Source organism: Macadamia integrifolia, chromosome 6, assembly GCF_013358625.1.
Source record: "Macadamia integrifolia cultivar HAES 741 chromosome 6, SCU_Mint_v3, whole genome shotgun sequence".
NCBI classification, from domain to species: Eukaryota; Viridiplantae; Streptophyta; class Magnoliopsida; order Proteales; family Proteaceae; genus Macadamia; species Macadamia integrifolia.
The window spans coordinates 27,453,622-27,477,821 of NC_056562.1; the positions used below are offsets into that span (position 1 = coordinate 27,453,622).

General features: G+C 38.1%; 2 protein-coding genes across 2 annotated transcripts; one reads left to right on the top strand and one right to left on the bottom strand.

The window, feature by feature from the left end:
- Nucleotides 1-92: 92 nt before the first annotated feature.
- Nucleotides 93-16,592, bottom strand: LOC122082305 (DNA polymerase alpha catalytic subunit). Its single transcript, XM_042649763.1, has 31 exons — nucleotides 15,402-16,592; nucleotides 14,169-14,339; nucleotides 13,988-14,071; nucleotides 13,771-13,845; nucleotides 13,452-13,516; nucleotides 12,126-12,216; nucleotides 11,823-12,011; nucleotides 11,070-11,233; nucleotides 10,819-10,933; nucleotides 10,072-10,251; nucleotides 9,549-9,662; nucleotides 9,171-9,290; nucleotides 8,764-9,087; nucleotides 8,552-8,644; nucleotides 5,416-5,534; nucleotides 5,260-5,332; nucleotides 5,083-5,139; nucleotides 4,827-4,919; nucleotides 3,010-3,132; nucleotides 2,820-2,917; nucleotides 2,665-2,710; nucleotides 2,195-2,308; nucleotides 2,012-2,095; nucleotides 1,789-1,902; nucleotides 1,609-1,698; nucleotides 1,440-1,516; nucleotides 1,130-1,349; nucleotides 980-1,033; nucleotides 751-870; nucleotides 580-654; nucleotides 93-471 (listed from the first exon to the last, which is right to left on the bottom strand). Exons 1-31 carry the CDS (start codon nucleotides 16,539-16,541, stop codon nucleotides 325-327), a joined length of 4,629 nt encoding a protein of 1,542 aa, XP_042505697.1. The 5' UTR covers nucleotides 16,542-16,592; the 3' UTR covers nucleotides 93-324.
- Nucleotides 16,593-20,438: 3,846 nt separating this feature from the next.
- LOC122080858 (probable serine/threonine-protein kinase At1g01540) lies at nucleotides 20,439-23,520 on the top strand. Its single transcript, XM_042647730.1, has 7 exons — nucleotides 20,439-21,379; nucleotides 21,708-21,812; nucleotides 21,966-22,088; nucleotides 22,181-22,351; nucleotides 22,497-22,626; nucleotides 22,708-22,917; nucleotides 23,110-23,520. Exons 1-7 carry the CDS (start codon nucleotides 20,697-20,699, stop codon nucleotides 23,227-23,229), a joined length of 1,542 nt encoding a protein of 513 aa, XP_042503664.1. The 5' UTR covers nucleotides 20,439-20,696; the 3' UTR covers nucleotides 23,230-23,520.
- The last annotated feature ends 680 nt before the right edge of the window (nucleotides 23,521-24,200 follow it).

The window sequence follows — 24,200 nt, forward strand, 5'->3', positions numbered from 1 at the left end:
AGCAGAGTAATTACGCCCAATAAGATGAGGAAAAGGGTGGGAGGGTTGAGGTACCTATGTACATCCATGACAAACAAACCACAACTTGTCTCTTTTTGGCTGTACAAATGGGTATTTTATTCATCCTGTATCAGGAGGGTTATTACATCAAAACTGAAACTCCACATGGAAAATCGACCAAGTTGATATGATTAACTTCATCATCACATGTGAATGTCTCTTTTCCTCAATTCGTCCTATTGTACATCAAACTTCTATGTATGTAAACTACATGAATTGGCCGGTCATGAGCTTGAAATTCTGAATATCCTTTCTTTTGGTTGGTTATAGCGATACGGTAAGGTCCTGTAGTTGGACCCACCCATAGGCACACCGGTCCCGCAACTTCTGTGCCGTTGATGCTGCCAAATCAACTGCTGGGCGGATTCCGGCAAGTTCTTTCTCAAATAACATTCTAATATTGGTGTCTAACTGCAAAACCCATCAGCAAAAACAGATGATAGAGATCAATGTCTTTGGATGAGTTGTATTCATTCACCAAGAAAAATGAACACAGATTTTGTAAGGTAGAAAGTTAACCTTGTCAGTGCATCGTGTGGTATCCAAAATGTGGCAGAAATATGCGAGCTGCTTGTACAGATCCGCTTCTGTATACTGTATCAGAAAAAATTGCCAAGTTTCTAATATATGCAAATACAGAAGACATGAAGAGGTAACAGAAAAATTGCATGATGGGGTTCGATCTTGGACCTGTCTTACAAGGTGCCCATTACACTGAGGGTAGTTTGGACAAACGGTTCCTCTCTCTGAGTCGCCAATCACTCGCAGGTTTAGACTACGAGTGGTGTACTTGCAAGTTTCATCATCACACTGAAGTGAAACAATTAATAATTAATCAGATCTGAGTCAAATCCAAACAAGTTCATGAATCTGAATTTAGGAGTAGCATAAAAATCAGTAATCAGTAATCAGCAGTCACCATCATTAAGCCCTTGTAATACATCGAGATAAAGCTTTCAGCTTGCCTTTTGACCTGTGACAATGTATGCAGAATCAGTTAGCAAATCTGTTTAATCTTTGAAGACAATTGAATGAATCTAATTCCATGAAACAGCCATCCTAAAATTACATGGTTAGCTATCATTGCTGGAGACATTCTACTTCCATCACCCACGTCTGGGCACTTTGGACATTGCAATTGTTTCCAGAAACTGCCGCAGGATTCTTCTGCTTGTGTTCCTACTGGCTTTTCACTGTTTGAATTGGATAATAAACTGGATACTGCAGGACACTCAAAGGTACTGGTGCAGCACGGACATGACAACCACAAAGGTTCACAGCCACGAAATCTGTAGTTTCATTTCATCAAAAGGCATCCATCACATTTTAGCATGGTATTTGAAGTAATTAGTCTACATGTAACATGTAGAAAAACTTACCTCTCGTCATCATCTACAACATACAAGAGTGAGGCAGATGGGTCCTTCTTGATGGCTTCACTGACTCTACTTTGGAACTAAACAAAACAATTGCTTACACTGTCAATAATACAACCACAGCAAATAAGAATACTTCTCACATTGGATGACCAGAGTAGGTGCTACAAACCTTGGATGAGTCAAGCCCCAGACAATCAGCCAAACGTGCTGGGCTCGTCCCTTGAATGGAAGCACATAAACGTGATACTACGGGATGGATCTGCATAGAGAAACCAACTCAACCATTGAGCAAATGAAAAATGAACATCTTCCAATAGGATGGGTGGAGCCAACAGAATATGAAGGAAACCTGCTGTGACAAGTAATAGTCAATGTCAACTATCCAGTTGCCATTGTCCTTTTTCAACTCATCAGGATGCCTAGCCCGCTGAGCTATCCCTGCTGAAGAACTGGAACCAGTCCCCTGACCACGGAAACTGCATATATTAGTATTACATGTTTAAAGACACTGGCAGTCCAATATTGTTTCGTTCAAAGTTGAAGCTGAAATATTGCATGAGAGCTGATGATACCTGCTCACAGCAAATGACATAAGGGACTGTATCCCCAGCAGAACACCCGGAGGAGTAGCCACTTTGCTTCAATCTAAGTGCCACCTAGAGGATAGCCAAATGAAAATTATCAAGGTAAGAGCACAAATCATTATCACTGGTCAAACAATGTAAATGGCCTTAATGATTGTTGCATGGACCCACTTGCACATGAGGTTGGTTTCTGGCATCTGGGTAGGCTTCTGGTGGTTTTGTCAGTGTCTTTGTGATGACATATTTCTCAAGTGCAATTTCCCCATTCCTCATCTCCTCCTGTACCTGTTAGACAAACAAAAAGTAATAAATAAGAAAAAAAAATCTAAAATGTCTCTTTTTTCCTCTTTTCATTACTTGCAAACTGCAACTTTTAGAACCCGGTTGACTGGCAAAGTGCAGCTCGCATTTACTTGTTTCAAACTATTTTACATGCACTAGAAAGAAAAACTAAAACCAACTTGAAGCTTTTATTTTTGGAAGGATGGACTAGGTTACAGATATTGTCCTTTGCTCTTAAAACCCTGAATAATAAACGTTCAAATAGTTAAAAGAAACAACCGGTTCTGCATCATACACCATGCAGAAACTGCACAATTTAGACATTATTGTCTGCAATCCACATGAGGTCCTGGCATTACCTTCATGAGAGAGCTATGAATCGACTCAACAACATCCTCACATGACCTGCAATTGTAAGACAGGCCAAGTGATTATATTCAGTAGCAAATTACAAAAATGGTCTTAATGTGCTGACTAGTCTGTTGGTAGAGCTGAGCTCCAAACAAATGCATACCCTCCGGACAATATTTTGCCTAAGCAAAAATCTCCTACTTCCTTTGAAAGTAAACTCCAGTCACGTCGGACCATGTCAAGACCTTTACGTTCAATGACCTGCTCCAACATGGTAAACCAACTAGTATATATCAAGAGGGCATGTTATAAGCAATTCCAGAAAAATGATTGGGAATTATTTCAATTGCAACCTCATACGGCGTCCCATCCTTAAACTGCACTTTAACAGCTGCATATTTCTTTTTCTTTAGAAGCAACATTCGCTTGTATATACCATCAAGATCAATCTCCAAACACCGATACTTCTTGTTGACCTAAATATAAAAAAGTTGAGGTCACAGTTACATATACAGCAGAAGCAAAGATAGGGGACTGGATTAGTGGTCAACCCCAATGAATCAGCATAGATATGCAATCCACAATCAAGTCTTATAAAAGGCTGACAGATACTGGATTCTTAATTATGGTCAACTGTTCGGGTTGAATTATGACCTGTGAGATTTTTGAGGTGAGACCCTATGTAGTTCAAAAGAACAAGGACAGCAGCAAACCAGAAAATCAAACCGGACCAAGAATGGATTAATATGTTTAGTTTGAGTGCCAAATAGGTTGTATGGGCCATGGGCTTTATATTTTCGGGTTTACTATTGTAATGAGCCAATTCTATAAAGCCCAAATATTAGGAATCTTAAGTCCTAAAGTCCTATACATGAATAAGTAATTAGTTTCTATTTGTAATATTCTAGAATAGCTTCTATTTTGAAGAGACACTTAGGTTGTAAGGGATTCCTCCTTCCAAGCATGGGGGATTTCCTTTTTTTCTTATTCCCATGAAGTTATAAATAAAGAGTAGGGGATCACACCCACTACCAACAATTTTGACAACACTATAGCTATTTGTTGTGATTTTTTGTGAGATGCAATGGCAATCTTGGTGGGATGCCAAGTTGAACTGGTGAGATGTTAGTCAAGTTCTATTCTAGGTGAGAGGCCTAGTCCATACCCTTCTTCTCTATCTTTCTTCCACCTTTTTTAAGGTTCAGTTTCTTTTTTCTCCATCCTTGCCCATACAAGTTCAAATTCTGTTTTCCTCATTCTTGCACATATCAGTTTACCATTATGTTTTGATATTCTCATTATTATTCTGTCCACAAACTGCCATTACTTCTTCTTAGTTTCAGATCAGATTCTAATGCCATAATTGACACTTCATTCCATCGATTCCACATTTTGTTGGCATTACACTGCCTGTTCATTAATTCTGTTGCAACACTACTATTTATTGAAACTTCTATTTTCTTCTAGTCACTGTTTTCCAGTCTCACACACTAATTTGTCCTTCTTTGTTACTAGAGCTGTCCTATGTTTTTATATGTTCCTTACTTGCTATTTCTGTTAACTACCAAATCTGAATATCTATTTCTACCGGTTTCTAAATCTATTTTTGGAAAGTTTCTATTTTCTAGTCAGTATGCTACAACTCCAGATCCAGCCGTTGGATCAGAACCATATTTTGAGAGTTTATTCCCCTATTCCGTAGTGCCATTCGACTTGAATTACAGCCCATTTCTCAGTTTCAAGTTACTTCAAATCTCTGTATTCTGGTCCTAAGGAATTTGTCCTGCGATCCTTACCTGTGGTTTGCATCTGAACCTACTTTTAGGCTGCCAGATTGCATCAGACACTTTGAATGAAGGTCCTGAATTTCTTTTGTATCATCACATGTTAAGGATTAGGATTAATAATGAGAATTCTCTTGCTATTCTGGTGCTTGGTTCTCAGCGCAACCGCATATTTTCCTTTTCTCAAGACTATGCAGGTTTTATCCATAGAAATATTCATTTTAGGTTTTACTTTTAAGTAATTTCAAGTTTATACCATTAGTTCCTAACAACTTAATACCAATCTATTCACTATCAAACAAGCCCTCATCTCTTACTCCCCTCCCCACAAAAAAATAAATAAATAAAATAAAAAGAGGAAGAAAGAGGGGGTGGGGGAGAAATACCTCTTGAATAACTTTTCCTGCAATTGATTTGATCTTTGCAATATCATCAAGTCCAGTATAGATCATTATTGAATCTGTATCTCCGTAAATGACCTACAAATTTCAAAAGAACCTTAAGACACCATGAATTGGGTGATTCGGACCACTTCATCAAGAAATTGAAAGAAAGAACATAAAATTCATTCATCAATTGTCAATGTCATCTTTTTTTCTTTTTCGTTTCTGGGGGGCGTGGGATGTGGGGGGAGCTCCTTACCTCTAAGCTCAAATTGTTCTGAACAAGATCGACTGTACTTTGTAGGATCTCCCTTCCCTATAGAACAAGTCATATGTTTTAGTATATAGCAAAAACAAGTTTACCCCAAAAGGTAGAAACCATATTCTTCAGCATAGATATTTTCCAATTTGAACATAAAAACCAGTCTTCTCTTACTTGTGCTGTTATAAGCTCTGCAAGTGGCTTTGCGTAAAATCTTGAGTTGGAAAACCCCAGACATCCATACATACTGTGTTGCAGATAAAATCAAGTGAAATTGGCAATGGAGCAACAGAGAAAAAAGATATGAAAGGAAAAGATTTCAGCACAAACCTGTTTGCAGTGAGCTTCAGAGCTTGTTGCTGAATGTCAAGCTGCTGAACCCTAAGACCTGATGCACTCTTAAGCCAAGACTTAACCATTCTCCTCCTTTGAACCAAGTTCCTCAGCAACTACAAAAAGAGTAAAATTTGCAACTAATTCTCAGTCTGCAATTAAAAAGTGGCAAGAATGAAATAATAATTAGTGGATACTGCATTCAACTGAGGAACCAGCACCCCAATGCATGAATAGCACATTTACATGGTAATAATGGCAACTAATGAAACTGTAATAGTGTAGGGCATACCTGAAATTCTTAGAAACCAGATATAATTACGACTAAAACAATTAGAAGAGCTTACAAAAGTTAGGAAACACAAATTGACAAATAAGACTCAAGAGGGAGGACATAGGAAAGACATTCCTCACACAATTAAATATACTAACAAAGACTGAAATGATTTAATGACAATCTCTTATTGGTTGAATCATAGTTGTTGTGGCCTAAGTTCTAATGTTGTTTGCTTTCAGCCAAAGTCTTCGGCCTGTGTACCATCTCTGAAACAATCCAGTTTAAAATATAAGGTTTTTCAGACATTTCAGCCAAAATTCCCAAATCAAGTCGGGAATCTTGCGTGGACAGCTCCATACGGAAGGAAATTTTCTGCGGTCAAGGTTTGTGATCTCGGTGTCGGGAACGGAATCAGTCAAGGCTGATACCAATCCGATACCAATCTAGATTGGCCTGGATCAGTCTTTGAAATACCCCTATTTTCAATTTTAAAGCCAATTTTTTACCGTTTTACTCTTCATCCATTCTGATCTACCAATACGGTATCGGACAAGAATGGGATCAATCAAGGCCGATACCTATCCGATCCGAATGACCCAGTCCGATTCCTCAAACCATGGAGGGCATAGCTGAATGTACATATATGGATTTAGATTTTAATTTTAATTGAAAATTTTCTCAGAAACTTTCCAAAAATACTGAAAGTTCATATCTGGGAGTGAACCGAAACTTGCAACCAAAATGAATTAAACTTTGGTCATAGTGTCAAGGTATGGCCAGCAGCTACGACACTTGGGTGAGTGTTATATTTGACAGGTGTTTCCTGTCTTTTGGGTCTGGGCACCCCGATACATAAGGCATCCACTCACCTTGGACATCAAGGTCCACATTGCCACCTAGGTGATGCCTTGACAACTATGGGCTAAATCAATTTGATTTAAAACAAGCATAAATCTGTAACATCTCAAATTTTGAAACTCATAAAAAGGCATGGAAACAAACATTATCCCATCCCAAAACCATGGTTAAACACAAACCTTCTTATGTTCTGGCTTTCTTAAAGGTGACACTGTGTTCAGCTGGTGAAGTCTATGGGTGTTATCACATAGACCACATCAAGAACCACCACCCCCCCCCCACACACACACACATCTTGCACTAGTAGCCAAGCAACCATCCCTTGTGGCCTATCTCCCCTGAACCAACAAAAAAAGAACAATAAAAAAGAAAAGAAAAACAAAATTTTTATACAGGTTGATCTCAAAGTTAGTTTTTTTTTACCACAATTTGTGCTTCTGCCGAACATAATAGTGTAGTCCATTAGGATCATTTTACTGGACAATTTTTTGATGATCCATATATCCAGTTTTCTCATCTGAAAGCTCTTCATATGGAAAATATAAAACATAAGCACCTTCACATGTTGGGTAATCTGTTGATATTTTAAAGTGACCCTAGTTCGGAAAAATAGAAAACAGGGCATTCAGTGGCAACGAAACAGGAGACAAGTCTAACGTGAAGAAATGAAAACAATTGATTTTAAGAGCTTTTTTTTCTTTTCTTTTTTGTCAAGTTACAGTAACTTGAGTTGCATTATCCAATACAGAACTTAAAAGTACTGTTAAATCAGTTGGAATTTCATTTTCCTTATCTATGCGTAAATTTCCTTTCTCCAAAAAAATATAAAATTATATGCTCCACTCCCACCTGAAATAAACCAGGCATTAAGAAAGTACTTCTAAAAAAAGCATCCCTAAAAGCAAAAAGAATATATATGTCCACCAATAGCATGTTGTTTTGATCCTGCTCTTTTTTTTTTTTTTGGCTGGGAGGGGAGCAAGCAGGGCCTAACATTTAAGTATATGAACAAAGAATATTGTAACCAAGCACTTACAACCAGAACAACCCTCATCAGATTCTAGACAAACCGGTTGAGAACTCTAGAGGACTGAAGACAGCACCAAAATGTACTCAAAAGCAAATAGATTATTTGCAGCTCTTATCATCTCTCTCCAAATCTTAAATCATTTCAATATCATTGAACAAGGACAAAGATAACAATCAACTGTACAAATATGAATGAATCTTAGCCAGTTATTTTAGTATTAACTTGACTACCAAACAATTAAAGTCAACAACTTAAACATGAATAATACCTTTTCATTCAAGTGATTTTAACAGCATTCGCACGTTTTAAAATAAGTTTGATTGGAACATAACTTTGTCGTTACAACTTACTTAAGTAATCTTAGACTTGTTGGAAAGTTGTGCTCTACCTAATACAAAAAGTCTTATGTAAAATAAAATCATTTGATCAGTCAAACTTGTTAGAGAACAAAAAAATTTCTCTAATTGTTGATTTTTTATGGCTTGATGAGGCTTAATGTTGATTTTTGATGATTTCATGTGGCTTAACGTTGATTTTTGATGAGACAAGGTATATGTAGTATACTATATAATGTTAGAAAAAAAATAAATAAATAACACTCGAAATTGTCGCCTAAGTGCTTAGGCACCCCTCCACCACCTTGGGTCGCCTTGTCGCCTTGACAACTATGGAATTCAGTACATCCACAAAATTGACACGAGATGCAGATGCCAAACCACTCTCAGACAACACCACAAAATGAAAATTTATAATTAAAAAGGCAAAAAAGTATCAAATCTAACTGGATATATTTCTGATGGAAATCAAAAGGCTTCCTTCAAGGTCTACCCCCACCCAATTAATTTTCATTTTGTTGAATTAAAGGGCATAATCACTTACAGGAATTTAAAATGGAAGCAAGGATCTTTAGGTTTTAAACATTTATTGAATGGACATAATTTTGACAATAATTACCAAAGTGGTTATACCTCAGGTAGAACTCCAGTAGTTTGAGAAGAAGGTAAATGGGGAACTACTCCATCAGAGGATCTTTCAACTGTTGTGAAGCAGATATTGTATTCCTATAAATCATCAAAAAAAAAAAAAAAAATCATGCCAAAATATAAGGCAGTACTCTGCTATATCTTTTTGTTGAAATGCACAAAATGTAAAAGAATTGACACAATAAAATAAGAATAACCTGAATGATTGACGGGTAGAGACTATTGAAATCTAGAAGTAATATGTACTTGTCGTATAAACCTCGTTTGGGTTCTAAAACTAATCCGCCAGCATAGGCAGGACCTTTCTTTCCTTTTCCCTGATCAATTTGTTGACCCACATCCTCAAAAGATGCAACATTGTTATCCAAATCATCAACATCTCCATCTTCAGCACCATGATTCATTCTCCGCTTTGCTGGCTTCATTTCCCTTGCACTTGCAGAAATCTTGTCCGGGACAATATACTTCTTCGAGTGGAATGCATGCAACAAAAGGTATTCCACTCTTTGTGCCCTAGCACCCTGAAAGAGCAGGTTTGGATTTCTAGTTCAATCCTCAAATGTATACTCCAGTACAGGAAACAAGAAATTATATGAGAAGTTACCTGGAGAGTTTTACTCCAGAGATTACCACTAATATTGGTCAACTGACGTGTAAGGGGAAGAACACTCAAATGAAACATCAGTTCCAAGGATAACCATGCATCAGTCTCACCACACTCAATCTGATTCCATTACAAATAAATATTAGAAGAGTCATATATCAAATCATCTATGAACAGCTTCACAAAGAACCTCACAAGTATTGTCTATTTGAAAATTTGAAAGTAGAAAAAGAATACCTCACAAGGACTTTGAAGCTAAATTTCCATTTTTTAATCAAATTCTACCCCAAGTTTCTAACAGTTACGAGTTTATGTATGTGTGTGTGCATAGATGTGTAAGAAGAAGAAGAAGAAACTAATCTCAGCATAAGAACCTACAAGTTCCACGAGGGAGTCTGATGTCTGAAACATTGCGGGAATATCATGTGGAGTGACCTCCTTCCTGTCTTTATTCAGCTGGGTCCTCGCAAGTTGTGTCAAAGAATAGCTCACCTGGGAGAAAGAGATCCAATAGCTTCGAGGGGTTAAAAGTATGTCATATCTCTACCTTCATTAGGAATTGTGTTTGTGGTCATAACCACAGTTATGACCTGACCAGAAAGCCAAGTTTCACTAGCTGGAACCAAAACAAGACATTACGATGTTGCCCAAAGCCGCCTCTCTTGGAACCAGCATTACATTGTTTCGTGGGAAACTAGATTGAACCTTCCCTCGTTTTATTGGGCATATTAAGTTTGTCAAAGAAAAACTGGTTGAGCTAAACCATGAACCAAGACTCAATGCACAATTTCATCTTCAGAACAATGGGTACCAACACAACTTCCTTGATTTGGAAACTGTGACACATGGTAGTATAAGACCACACAATAAGAGGAAAAAAGTAAGCTTGTTCCGAGTTTACCTCCTTTAATAGGTCACGGGAGCATAAATAGGTGTCACATAAGAGGCGGCCTGCGATAGAGGACATGATCCCTGGACTTGCCCCAGACCCAAAAATGGTGCTTCCCTTCGTTAGTTTAGGCATAACAGAACGCTTAAGGCGGCCAATTTTGGACCACATGCTGCTTGGCACCTTGCAAGCCTGCATAACAATTTTTGAAATTGTAAGTTTTATTATTGATGGAAGTAAAGAAGCAATTGTATATTCATGTGCTGAGAAGCCTTTTGAAAAGAGAAAGAAAAAAACGATCATCAGCAGTTAATGTGTCAATGCCTTTAATATGCAACAGGTGGGTCACAATTCTTAGAATATGCAAAGGAGAGAAAATGTTCATATTTCAACCCTGCCATGTACAGGTTGATCACCGTTCTTCCGGTGCTTTTTGTTGGAGTATGAACCTTGTGTCGCGATGGGGTAAACTAAAATGCTATCATTTGTAAAATATGGTGATGAGTAGGAACAGATATTGTCCTTATTAGATTAAATTTCATAGAGAAGCAATGCTGGATGCTTTTGATACATCCACAATAAAAACTTTCAACTTCATGCATGGATACAAAAGTGATTCATTACTATTTAACCATATGGTTTAAAAGAAGATTTTCCATGGTGTAGCATCCTACAGCTCAACTTAGGAATATCTGCAGCACACTAATATAATTCATTGTTTAGAAAGTGTCACTACTGTTCATATGATGAAATGCTTACCTGGGCTCTGTGGAGAAGAACATCTAAGTCAAACCCAGAAATGTTGTGCCCAACGAGAATATCACTATCTAATTTGTACAGTTCAGTCATCAGACAATTTAATAGGGCTCTTTCACTGCAATAGAAAATGGCGAAAACTTTAATGAGTAGAACTGGGAAGATGCATTTTTTAAAGAGAAAAGATGAAATATTCTAATATTGAATAGAAAAATAAAAGTTGCCAGTAAACATTATTTGCACGAAATGCATGCCTGCTTGCGAATGTTAGAACTGTAGATCCAGCCTTCACATTTCTATCAGTAACTTCCTTTGTAAAACCAATTGGAAATATGCCTCCTTCAAGCTTGCGGACAACAGTAAAATGGCTAAGAACACCAGCTTTTTTCCATTCTGATGCCGCCATGGGAGTGTCAATCTGGAAGGGAACAAGTATAAGTAAAGCATTCAAATATTCAGTTCATCCAAGATGAAACTTACAGCAGTTTTGAGTAACTACCAAGAATTGCAGCACCAAGAGAATAATATCAAATAATTCCTATGTAAGTAAATCATAGTTGGAAAATCAATGAAGTCATGACCAGGTCAACACAACATATTGTTCAGGCCAAAAAATCATGTTAGGGTCAATGGTTTCCAATTTAGGTCATCCCAAAGGCATAATGGACCAAAAATGGGTTCAGATTCATCAGGTTTTCCAGTCCAGACAACTAAATTCATTCTTTTACCTTTCTTGTGGTCATCTGTCGAGCAGAAGAGGGCGAGGGGAGGAGTCAGCCCTACGACCAGATTATTAAAATTGGAGGCAAGGAAGATTTACTCAGAGTTTCTTTTGAGATCAATGCATTACTAATTGTGAAAAGGCAACTCTCATACACCACAATCCAAAAATAAAATATAAATAAATAATAAAAATTTGGAAACTCTGAACAAGGTGCAGTATTCTAATTAGACAAGTTAATGACCAATATTGACCATACCAACAGAACTACCGGATATAAACCTACCTTGACCTTGCAACAGCTAATGAGAGAAGCAGAGACGATCTCGTAGACAGTCTGGTTTTTGTTGAGGATCGTTTTAAGATTTATTGCTGAAACAATTACTGGAGGAATTTCCGGCATCAGCTTTGAAGAAGTTGAGGTATGAATGTCCTTGGGGCAATCAACAATAACTTCAAATTTGCACCAGCTCACCTAACAAGAGTTTAGAATTGAAGAATTACATTGAAAACCAAAAAAAGATGCACAAGTGGATTATATGAAAACTACTTAAAACAGTAAGATCAGCAGAACAATTGAAAACCTCACCCGCTGAGCAGCTGGACAGCCGAAAAATTTTGAAACTGATAACCAGGAAGGTCCCTTTATTTTCCTTTTGATCAGAAACAGCTCTAGAGCACTGCACAGAGTGATGTTGGTCAATATTCTCTTTCCAAACCCCACCCAAAAAAAAAAATTAATCCACAAAAGAAAAGCATAAATAATAGATCATTGCATGCAGTTCTTCAAGCTGGTTTCCATGCCCTTGATCTAGTGATGTCATATCAATCCAAAAGTTTCGAATTCTGATGCTTGACTAGGTGTAAGTGAAAAATAGAACATCATAAATTTCAGGTAGACTGTTTTAAAACTTAACAGCTAGTACCGATCCCAGGATCCTTAAAAAAGATTTAACTTTGAAACCCACCACAAATAGCAAATATGCAATGGCAGCATGCATGCATATATGGCAAGGATATAAGTCAATTGTACCATTTTGCGCCTGAAATAAAAATGCTTGATATGGGACTTGTTTGAAGAGACCAGGCAACAAAGCCAGAAATGAAGAACATCATGATGTAGATTAGCCAACAAAAGAAGCAATCACCCAATCATCCTTATATCTGTGTTCTAATACCCTCCAACAATATGGGATCTTTATGTAGGGCCACTTCCAATTAAGTAGAGCAATCTACTCATAACAGAAACACACTGGTATGTTCCTTTTCTAGGCTTGTATCCTATTACTTTTCATTAGAAGAATTGTTATCTATCAAAAATATCCTCTGACAAATGAGACAATGTCTAACTTTGTCATTGCATTATGCACTGCCGCTGGCATGCCTAGATGCAAAGTTGGATGCATTAGGTTTGTCATCTTTTTGCAGTAAAAAAAAAATTAGCCAAACCCTCGAAAATGAATCCTGATAATTCAATGTGTGCACCTTATGATGGGGCATTCCTTAGAATTGACATGTAGCATTTAAACCCTGGTGCAGAGTTAAAATAAGCATGGCTATGAGTCCCTTGGAAGTGGCACATTGCAGCCATTTATTTAATCATGGATCTCAATGATTCCCTATTCGGTCCTTAAGTTGGGGAACACAATGCATCAGTTCTTCCAAAGAATCCCACCAGTTTAGTTCAAGTAGAAATCTATATTTTCATATGCTTATGTATCAACATAGCAAGGTTTATAACATCTTGAACCCTTTAGACCAAAAATTTGGGAAATAGAAAGAAAATCCTTGAGTCAGCTAATCTTTGATGTAAAAAGGACTACTTACAGAATGAGAAATATGGTAGTCCAGAATAATTAAGATGCTCATAAGACATGATATCAAGTGCAAGGAAATTAGCCATGGATGCTTATACCTGCTATGTGTTCCAAGCAGTGCAGAGAAACTTTTTCCTTTGAGATCAGAAGGAAGTGGTGGATCCTACATTGTTATTCAGAAGCAACAACTTAGAGGAGGTTTACATTAAACAGAAATAACAAGTAATATATGAAGAATGTGAATTCACCTAGCCTACAGTTTAAACACTAAGTTCAACAGATATTCTTATACTTGAGAACACCAAGTATGGGGGATCTTGCAATCTCTAATTGCAGGGGAAACAAAAAAACATTGTTGACAGAGTAAGCAAAATTATTTTGTGGCCTTTACCATTTAACTTGTTTTTTGTAAATTACCTTGAATGAATAGTTGATCTTAAGAACATAATGCTCACCAACAGGTATATCAGACCGTTCAAATGCATAGCCCCTCTGCAACATGTTAAAGTAACTTAACAAATAATTATACCACGTAAACATAAGGGGGAGGGACATTATTAATCCAAAAACCTCAAGATGTACTAGTTACAATATATATATTCTCAGAACAACAAAATTTATTGCAGTTATATACCTTAACTGGAGCCATGCTAAAAGTAGACACATTGAGATCTAACAACTTCTGCACTATTTCATTCTTTAATTCTAATGCCATCTCCTGACAAAGACAAAAGGCAGAAATACGTCAATATAAAGACTATACCCACAGCATAAACATTTTCATATTTGCAAATAAATAATACAAAAGTCAATACTTGCAACTTTGTCCGGAGAATTGTTGGTGAAATTCGAGAGTCTGCAATGCCTTTCTCAAGCTCCATGATCACATCATTTTGAAAAACGGAACCATTTGGGACTGCATAAACACACCTCTGCATGTTCTTTACAACTACACAACAGCTGTGATAGGTGCTACCAGCTTTTACCTTAACACATTGACAGATCCCAGCCGTCAAAATGACTTCCCATCAAATTGCAACAAGAGTTGAAAGAACCAAGCATATAATCCAAAAGCAATATCACAAAGACACTTCACTCAACAAAAGTTGACCATAAACAAGACATGTTCACCTGCAGAAAAACAGCATTTATATTTGGATAAAACTAAGTTAATAGAAGATAAACGCTACAAAGATTTTCTCCACTTTCAGACCTATCCATCCTACATATAAAATCAGCAAGACCTAAAAGAGAAAGATGAAGGTGTGTGCACCAGACATTGCATGATTTGAAGTATAGAGGTGATAACATGAACCTGGGCCTTGCATAAATGAAGAATTTAAGGGATCCTTCACACATATGTTCCAAGGGAATGTGCATCAATAGCCTACTTGCCTTCCTAGGATTGGAGTCACTTATGTCAAAAGAATTAGCAAGTCTGTTGCACCAATCTTCTATAAAGTGGGCATCTGTAGCCCTTCCTACTAAAATCAAAATATAACTCAAATAATCTAAAATTTATCCTAACTACTTGGGTCAGGTACATGAATCCTGTTCTGTCGCTGCTCTATCTGAACTATATAACCTGTTAGATCACAACCATTCACTTAACATATCACCAGAATCATATTTCTTCACTTCTTTTAGTAAAATTACAGTTGAACTGTATTTAGTAAATTCTGGTTCTCTCTTTATCATGAGCCTGGTTTTACTATTTTTTACTGAATAGGGATTTCTTTGGTTGAGCAGTCTATTTGTTTTGGAACGAGAGATTTGACTTCAGCACTAGCATAAGTAAAAGGATATAAAGTCATAAACATCATGCAAAGCAAATACAAAACTGCACAATTACAGATTACCAGTATAATTATTGCAACAATTATTTTGTGGTGATGATCCATTGCATTTGATTCCTCAAAGGTACCTCTATTCCTCTATTAGCAATATTTATGCATTGGTCTCAACTCTCAACCATCCACCATCGAACTTAGAATATGTTAGAAGTGCATATTTGATGAAACAACAGAAAATAAATGAGGCACAAGTACCTTCCCAAAGAGATATAGGGTGCCCATATTGGCACCGTAGATCTCCTCGTAAGCATCAATTATGTAGAAGGGCAGAGACCCATCTGAATCCAGCAAAAATTCCGACTTATCTTCAACGTTAGGGACGTTGTTCGCTTCTCCTTCGTTGCCAATAGGATTCCCGTTTTCTCCACTACGTACCGCACGCCACCCAGCAGTCGCACTTAATGCAGGGTCCTTGTCCACTTTGATCTTGGCATTGAGAGAAAACGCTTCCTCTCTCTTTACAGGTTCTGCTTTTGCTTCCGCGATAGCAGGCATCATCTCCGCAGCCTCCACTTCTCTGGGTGAAGATTCTTGTCTTTGTGGAAATGGATCCGAACCCACTTCAGGGTTCAAAACGCTCTCATCTTTTGATTCTCTGGACTCGTCTTTTCCATTATCCGTATCACAATTTTCTTGAAAACCTGCAGGGGGGCTAACATCCCCAATATGGGCGACTTCAGGATTGACCACCAAATTAGCACTAACAATGGGTTGTTTATCACTCTTAACCTGAGCCACAGATACAAAACTCCTCGAGCTCAGCAGAGAGATTTGTTGTCCCCTCCGCCGCCTCTCTCTGTCAGCTTCATCGGGGGCGAATTCAGCAATCACATTGTCGACGATGCTGTCAGAGGACAACCCTTTGAGTCTGTCTTCCTTGCTCTTCTTGAAAACCGAAGAGGTGAACATCGACGAGATCCGCTGCTTCCCCATGAGAGCAGCCGCAGCGGACAAAGAAGAGGGCTTCGTAGGAGGTGGACCCTTTTTCTCTATCTTTTTCTTCTTAGGCCTTTCATTCTCGCCTTCAGATTCATCTGAGGAAGGAGGACGACCTGCTAGGGACCAATCTTCTTCCTGCCCATCGTCACCGTATCCCAGACCATCATCGTCAACAATAAATCCACGAACTTCTTCGCGGCGTTTGGCGACTAGGGCAGCGTAATCGTCCTCAGCGACGGTGTCGTAAATCGGATCCTCCATCTTGATCTGGAACCCAGCTTCGGAACGCCGACCGCCGCTGCGGAGAGCTTTAAGACGCTCAAGCGCTTCGGTCCGGGCGGTTGCATCGGCACCTCTGCTTCTCCGCCTGCCTGCAACAATTGGCTCATCCGCCATCTCTCTCTCTCTCTCTCTCTCTACCCTGCTTTGAGCCTTAGATCAGGCCATCGACAGAAGTGTGCCTGCAAGTTAACTGCGACGAATGGCGGGAAAACCCTCTCAACTTTCGCGCCAACTGACCTCTATTTCTGTGCACGCTTTCCCTGATGCATCAATGGGCCGAGCTTGGGCTTGAAATTTTGGTGTGGTGGTGGAGAAATTGGGCTTGAGCTTGGGCTTACATTTTGGTTCGGAAATGGTTTTGATTGTGAAGTAACCATTAAAATATCGAAACCAATTGACCTGACCAATAAGATTGACCGAACTGACTTTTTTGGAGCAAAATTTAAATATTTTATAATATTCTTTTCCTTGTATCTGTAATGAGCCATATAGGGTGTCAATTTAGAATCATAATCAAGAAATTTACCAGAGCTGACCCGCTATGACCTAGAATCAGCCCACCCATTAAATTATTGGTCTAGTTCTGGATCTAGCTTTTGAAACCGATTGGTTCTGGTCCGGTTCTCTCAATGGTTTAAGAATCGATAGACCAGTTAAGAACTATTGGAACCATAACAGCTAGACCTGGTATACATTGAATGACATCCCAGAGGGGCTATAATTGGAGATTCTATTATTTCTGGTACATAATATTTTACACAAATGAGAAATGCACTACCTTAAAGACGAGTGATTTACATAATTAGAAGTAATCAATTAGGTTTACAATGAAACCTATAAATCAATCACTGATCCAATTTGAATTTGTTTTCGTCGGAGTTTTCATATAGAATAGTAATAGTTATGATTGAGTGTAGGTATGCTGGGGAGATCCAACAAGTTAAGGAGTGTTGTTGATACACTGAGACCATGAACCAACTGTTGCAAAAGCTGAGATCCCATTTCCAATTCCCATAGACTATGATTTTGCTATCACATATCATTTTTATCAATCTTTTACATATATTTTGAATTTTGGATGAAATTTGAGTTTCCAATACGACTTCCACCAAACCACATATTCCTATCAAGGCCAAATATGGTGAGTATTCAAAATTTGGTTATACAAGAACTTATCAGCATTCTTAGTGGATATCTTACTTGTGTTTGAAAAAAAGGTCAGAACCAATTATTTTTTTAGCATAAGTGTTATCAATCCTGATCTTCAAAACAATGTGGATGTAATTCAATATATTTTTTTATTCTATAAAAAATAAAATAGTTTATTAAAATAGTAATAATAAATAAATAAATACAAGAAACAATAACTGATGGTAAATAAGAAGTGATCAAGTTCAAATTGCATGAATTGCCACATATCAAATCACTAACTTTTGTAAACGTAAAGTTATTATGATCGTTAAAGAGTCTTAGAGATATAATAACCAAACAAAGAAGGTACCTAAGGATCGAACCAAATATTGGTACTTTTGTCATTACTCATCTTAATACATGTTAAAATGTTGGAGATGAAGAACAACAGTAACAATTTTATCCCAAGACCAACTGCCCTTTTTATACAATCCCCTCAAAAGTGAAAAAGAGAGCAATTTGCAAAGTATATAGCTTTAACGACTTTAACGTCTTTAGCCCACAAAGTAATATCCACCAAGCTTAATAAGCAAAGCTTTATTATGAGTGTAAAAATCTTTGAGAACAATTAAAAGAAAGATACATAACTTAAATAAGTTATTTTAATGTAATCTACTAGTTAAGGCTAGTTTTTTTTTTTTTTTTGGTAAATAGTTAAGGCTAGGGTCACTACATACTTTCTTAGTCTCCTTCCACACTAGTTTCAATGCATGGCCTAGTCTTTATCCAATTTTTTTTTATATTCATAATATAAATGAATGATAATAAAATATTAAAAGTAGAAATACATGATATTTTTATTTATTTTTTATTTATTTTTTTGTGCAAGACCCATATTGAGCCAAATAGGGATCCAATGGGCTAGATAGGGAACCCACAAGGGGTGAACTTATGCTAGAGCTCACTTACTTAAGCTGCCTGTCCTTTAAGTTATATGATTGAGCTGGTGTAAAAAACTAAGAATAACTTCTTGATCCAAGGATTTGATTTAATGAGATAAGTTTCATATGGAAAATTGGTTGATGAGCCACTTACAAGATTTTTACCCTTCAAACGCAATAACAAAAGGATCAAAATGATGAGAGGAAAAATGGATTCCAATCCACAGACTAGAGACATCTGATCCGCTCTCAGGACCCTGAAGCACTTAATTATGAAACCACATAGTGCAGTGCCCACTTTGAAAACCTAGAAGGTTGTTCCTCAGTCTGACATTTTTCCTTTCACTTATCCCCACAATGTTGATGGTCAACATAACTACTACTTCACTAGGGGTGTCAATTCGTGGCCCGACCCGACGAAATCGATCGGAACCGATTGTTTATAGCCTGGCTTGGCTCAGCCCATTTATTAAGCATGTCGGGCTTGAGTCCGACCAATTATAAACGGTCGGTCTCAGTCCTGATACTTGGACCGTCAGGCACCCGACCGAGATCGACCAATTAATACCCGATCGAGACCAGTCTATTTTGCATCGGCTTGGCCCGACCCGGTTATAAGATACCTATTTTATCCGACCGAGAGTATGTCATGTTGGCGGTCTACCGGCTGGAAGCCCCCGGTCGACCAGAACTGTCTGAGACCATAGCCGATCGACCGGTGACTGCCTGAAAGTGCCCCAACAACTATATTTTACCTCAACGGCTCTTGGCGGTCGATCGGCTACCGATGGCCATCAATCGGTGGTCCCAGAATATGTCCATTAGAGCCTAATTTCTTGCCTAAAATGCTTCACTAAGCTCACCTATAAAATACCCAAACCGCTCTTAATTAAATAATCATTAAGAAAGAGCTTTAAGAGCATGTTGGATCAATGCTTTGGATTTTTTGTGATGTTTTTAAATATGTGACTTGGAAGAGAGTAGGTTCTTTGGATCAATCAATACATTTATTGAGATCCATTTGTAGTTATGGGCAATCCCACATGAGAACATTCTCATTGCATTTTCATCCAATCGTCTATTTCCTTAAAAATTTTATTTTGCAAAATTAACCATGTTACTGTACATAGCATGGATTATGAAATGTCCAACCAGTTTAAAACAAATAAAAGAATAGCCACAACCAGATTTAGACAATGAAAAGTAAGAAACCAAACCCCATCATCCGTCACGGCGTCGTTGCTCAATAATATTAAAGAAGGCCCGTTTAAAAACCGATTATGCCCGTTTAACATTAAACATGTCCGTGGCCCAATTAAGACCCGACTAAAACCAGATTAAGGCTTGATTTTAATAGCCCAATTATAACTCGAGACCTACCGACCGACCAAATATAAAATGTACCATGCCCTCACTAACTAAGTCTGATTAGTTAAATGAGCGGACACGGTGCAACCTTTAAAAGTCTTCAAGCTCGATTAAGTCCGATCAAAACCGAACCGACCCAACCGGTTGACACCCCGTCTTCACACCTATACATCATTAATGGGGGTTGGCTTTGGGATGCCTCAAAGTCAAAACCCTCAAATGAGGGCCACATCAACGAATCTGAAATAATTTTCATTAAACAAAACAAAACTTTAATAAAAAGATCCATTCCACAATCCACACGCACTGAGGCATTCAGTGGTGGTAGTGTGGTACTACCATTGAAGATATGCTTCCATCACCCATCACTTACGTTTCCTTAATTCAAAATCTAATGAAAGCTTTTATATTTCATCAATTATCTATAAGGAAACATACAACATCATTGTATAGGAGAAGCAAACAATTAACGAACAAAACACAAGAAAAACCAGAAATAGGATCTAACCCCACCTTTTAATCTACCAAGAAAAATAGATAAAAGCATAAGCCTCAATCACTGACATTAACAAACAAGAAGGTAGGGACTGGGGGATCCTCTTATTCTAAATGTCCCATCAGGACAGCTGCTACTTTCTTCTTCACGGTTCACAGTTCACACTCCCCATCTCTCTCTTTGTTTCTTTCTTCCTCAACCAAAACATTAAGCTCAATTCCTTCTCTCATCCATCCACGCCTACTTTTGCTAATTCATCTCCCTTTCTCTTCTTTTATGGTTTTGTTTCTGTGACAAAATACTGAGTTTCGCTAACCCAGGTAGAAGAATAGGATGTCAGAGTGTAAAGCTGCGTTTCTAAACGATGAGCTTTCGAAACGTACCTTCATATTCGGTCTCCGCTTGTGGGTTGTACTGGGTATCTGTGTTGGAGCTGCCTTTGTTCTTCTGCTGTTTCTGATATCCCTCTGGTTTACCTCGAAACGCAATAACGCTGCCAAACATAATACTTCTCAGAAACCCACAATCCCAAATGTCTCCAGGGAGATACAAGAGATTCGAATCGACCATGCCAGGAACCCAACTCGCCATCAGCAAGACCCAACGCTTCATCAGCCGCTAGCGCTACTTCCACCAAACCACCCCTTACCTGATTCGGAAGCAGTTTGCACAATTGAGCGTCAAGCTCTGCTTCCCCCGCCGGAAGAAGAAAGCCCAATTGGGCTTCACAGAATTCACATTGAAATCGGAAAGGACCATAGAATTTCATACCCTGAACGAGCTGGTGGGTCTTCGCATGGCAGCGGGGAGACTCGCTCAGTTGATCAGGTGGCGATAGCTATTCCCGAGGTTTCCCATTTGGGTTGGGGCCATTGGTATACTCTTAGAGAGCTTGAGGATTCAACTAATGGGTTTGCTGACGAGAATGTAATCGGCGAGGGTGGGTATGGGATTGTTTACCGTGGAGTATTGGAGGATAACACCCAGGTTGCTATCAAGAACTTGCTCAATAACAGGTAACTTCTCACTCGATTTTCCATTTATGTCTACACCTATTCCCTTCCCCTGTTTCTTCCTCTTACATTTTTCTATCTTCTTATTCTCTGTGCAGGATCGAATTTTTGTGTGTGACATTGAAATGTAATCCAGCTTTTATTAAACTAATTTTATTAACCATGATATGAATGTCTTTTTTTGGTTGCTTGAGTTGTGGTTATTACATGAATTTGAGATTGACACCCTCCCTCTGCCAAAAAACATGTATTCTTATTTGGCATGTTCATTGGTATTGTTTGTATATCAGAAAACCAGAAAATGTTTAATTGGGTAGTTGTTTTTCTTCAGGGGACAAGCTGAAAGAGAGTTCAAGGTTGAAGTTGAAGCAATTGGACGTGTTAGGCACAAGAATTTAGTGAGGTTACTAGGTTACTGTGCCGAAGGAGCTCATAGGTACTCTTCATTTCAATATCAACCTCAGCTCATGGCATTGCAATTCGCAACCTAAGACATTTTTTATTAATGTATGAAACAAAATTTGTGGTCAGTTTTTCTTCTTAAATGCCGTAGAAAATGGATGTTTTAACTTGTTTTGGAATGTTTCAGGATGCTTGTTTATGAATATGTAGACAATGGTAACTTAGAACAGTGGCTTCATGGGGATTTAGGTCATTATAGCCCTCTTACATGGGAGATTCGGATGAATATCATCCTTGGAACAGCAAAAGGGTATGATTCCAATCAATTTAAACCACATTCAAGCTTATTGTTTTCAGATTCTAATGTAATTGACAGTGTCCAAATTTCCAATGGAGAATTAGGTTGGCATACCTTCATGAGGGACTCGAGCCAAAGGTTGTTCACCGTGACATTAAAGCAAGCAACATTTTGCTTGATAAGCAATGGAACCCCAAGGTCTCCGACTTTGGACTTGCCAAGCTTTTGGGCTCAGAGAGGAGTTACATCACAACTCGTGTCATGGGAACATTTGGGTTGGTTAAATTACCCTTTAGATGTTGATAAATTCACTATGTTCTCCCCCCTCCCCTTTCTTTTCTTTATAGAAAATTTAATGGGCCTCGTTGAGCATGGATTAACTAATGGGAATGAAAACTTGTTTGCAATTCTGTTTTGTAGTTATGTGGCTCCTGAATATGCTAGTACTGGCATGTTGAATGAAAGAAGTGATGTATATGGTTTTGGGATTCTTTTTATGGAGATAATTTCTGGGAGGAACCCTGTTGATTATAGCCGTCCTCCTGGAGAGGTTAGTTCATCTGCTGAGAACGTCAAATGCATTTCAAGGTTGTTCTTCTTTCCACCCTCCTAACAGTAAGTGATTTTTCAGGTGAACCTGATTGAGTGGCTCAAAACAATGGTTGCAAATCGGAATACTGAAGGAGTTCTGGACCCTAAGATACCTGAGAAGCCTTCATCAAGGGCATTGAAGCGAGCTCTCTTAGTAGCTTTACGCTGTGTTGATCCAGATGCACATAAGAGGCCAAAGATAGGGCATGTGATACATATGCTAGAAGTTGATGATTTCCCCTTCAGGGATGTGTGTGCTTCTCATCCTACTTCCTACACCACATTTTCCATTCTTGTGTCATCACTGTTGTATCAATATTTTTCTTGTATTAAAATGATGCCTACCCCATGACCGTGGGTTTAGACTAACACAAACGTTCGCTATGTCTTGTAACCTATTTCCGCTGATTAACTTGAGCATCTCTTTTACAACTTTTTTCAGGATCGTCGAGCAGGGAGAGACCCAAGACGCCCAAAAGAGAGGTTGATCGAGAAGCGGCTAACAGAATCAGGTGATAGCAGTGGGTATGAAAGTGGCACCCAAGCCATTAGGGCTAGTTAGAGGAAGCAAGAATGGGAAGAAGAGCAGTAAGATGAATGCCAGGCTGAAGTGAAATGTGAATGTCGGATCAATTGATCATCCAGCCTACTACTCCCAATCCAGAGCTGTGCCATGGAAATATCATTTACATATCCTCCTCCTGTGTTGGTTGGATCAAATTTAGTTTTAAGCTTTGTCTTGTGTAGCATGTAGCATCTGTACTATATTATTGTTTATATCACATACGATGATTTAAGCATGTTGAAGTTTTAAAAGAAGCAATGCATGATGAGATCACCAATGAAACAAAAAGAGGAAGTGGGTGAGTAGCAAGGAAAAAAGAGGAAGGAGGAATTGAGAAAAAATGAAGATGGCTGATGAGGGTCTTTTGTATGTTGGGAGTTTCACCACTGGGAAAAGATCAATTCCTTAATCTATCTGCTTCTGTTCTTGGGGTATCTTAACAGTCTTTCCATTGTTCATCTTCCTTTTTAAAACATGTAAATTTACACCTTCACACAGGCCAAACGAAAGGAGCCAGCGACTACCAAAAAGGCTGAACCTTTTGATTCGGCAAAAGGTTAAGGAAAAGACACTAATCTTTTTTTTTTCTTGGTATTATTTGCATAAACTTTTTGTCATATTCCATGTATTAAACCTGTAGATGAAAGGATATCTTGGACAAATCAAGGTTAAGTTAAGAGAAAGGAAGACTTGAGAAAGAGCTATGGTCTATGGAGACCCCTCCACTCCTAGGATCATCAGAGACTTCTGTTCTCATGGCAAGGATAACTTTTATAGTGATATAAGAAGATTTGATATGTGTGATGTTACTTATCATTGGATGCTGGTTTATCTACATTGGATGGTTCACAATGGATAAGAAAAAATCAGTACAGTGGACTACCTTTTATGAGACTATTATTGCTACATTGCTAGAAAGTTGAATTTTTTTTTTTTACTATTATTGGTACATTGCTAGAAAGTTGAAA

Bases quoted from the DNA above. Each gene is read 5' to 3' on its own strand.
- LOC122082305 (XM_042649763.1), bottom strand. From the start codon at position 16,541: ATGGCGGATGAGCCAATTGTTGCAGGCAGGCGGAGAAGCAGAGGTGCC. The intron at 10,252-10,818 runs GTAAGCATTTCA...ATTGTTATGCAG, and splicing joins TTCTTCTCCACAGAGCCCAG to GCTTGCAAGGTGCCAAGCAG. The intron at 9,291-9,548 runs GTAGGTTCTTAT...TAATGGAATCAG, and splicing joins CAGACTCCCTCGTGGAACTT to ATTGAGTGTGGTGAGACTGA.
- LOC122080858 (XM_042647730.1), top strand. From the start codon at position 20,697: ATGTCAGAGTGTAAAGCTGCGTTTCTAAACGATGAGCTTTCGAAACGT. The intron at 22,089-22,180 runs GTATGATTCCAA...ATGGAGAATTAG, and splicing joins ATCCTTGGAACAGCAAAAGG to GTTGGCATACCTTCATGAGG. The intron at 22,918-23,109 runs GTGTGTGCTTCT...AACTTTTTTCAG, and splicing joins ATGATTTCCCCTTCAGGGAT to GATCGTCGAGCAGGGAGAGA.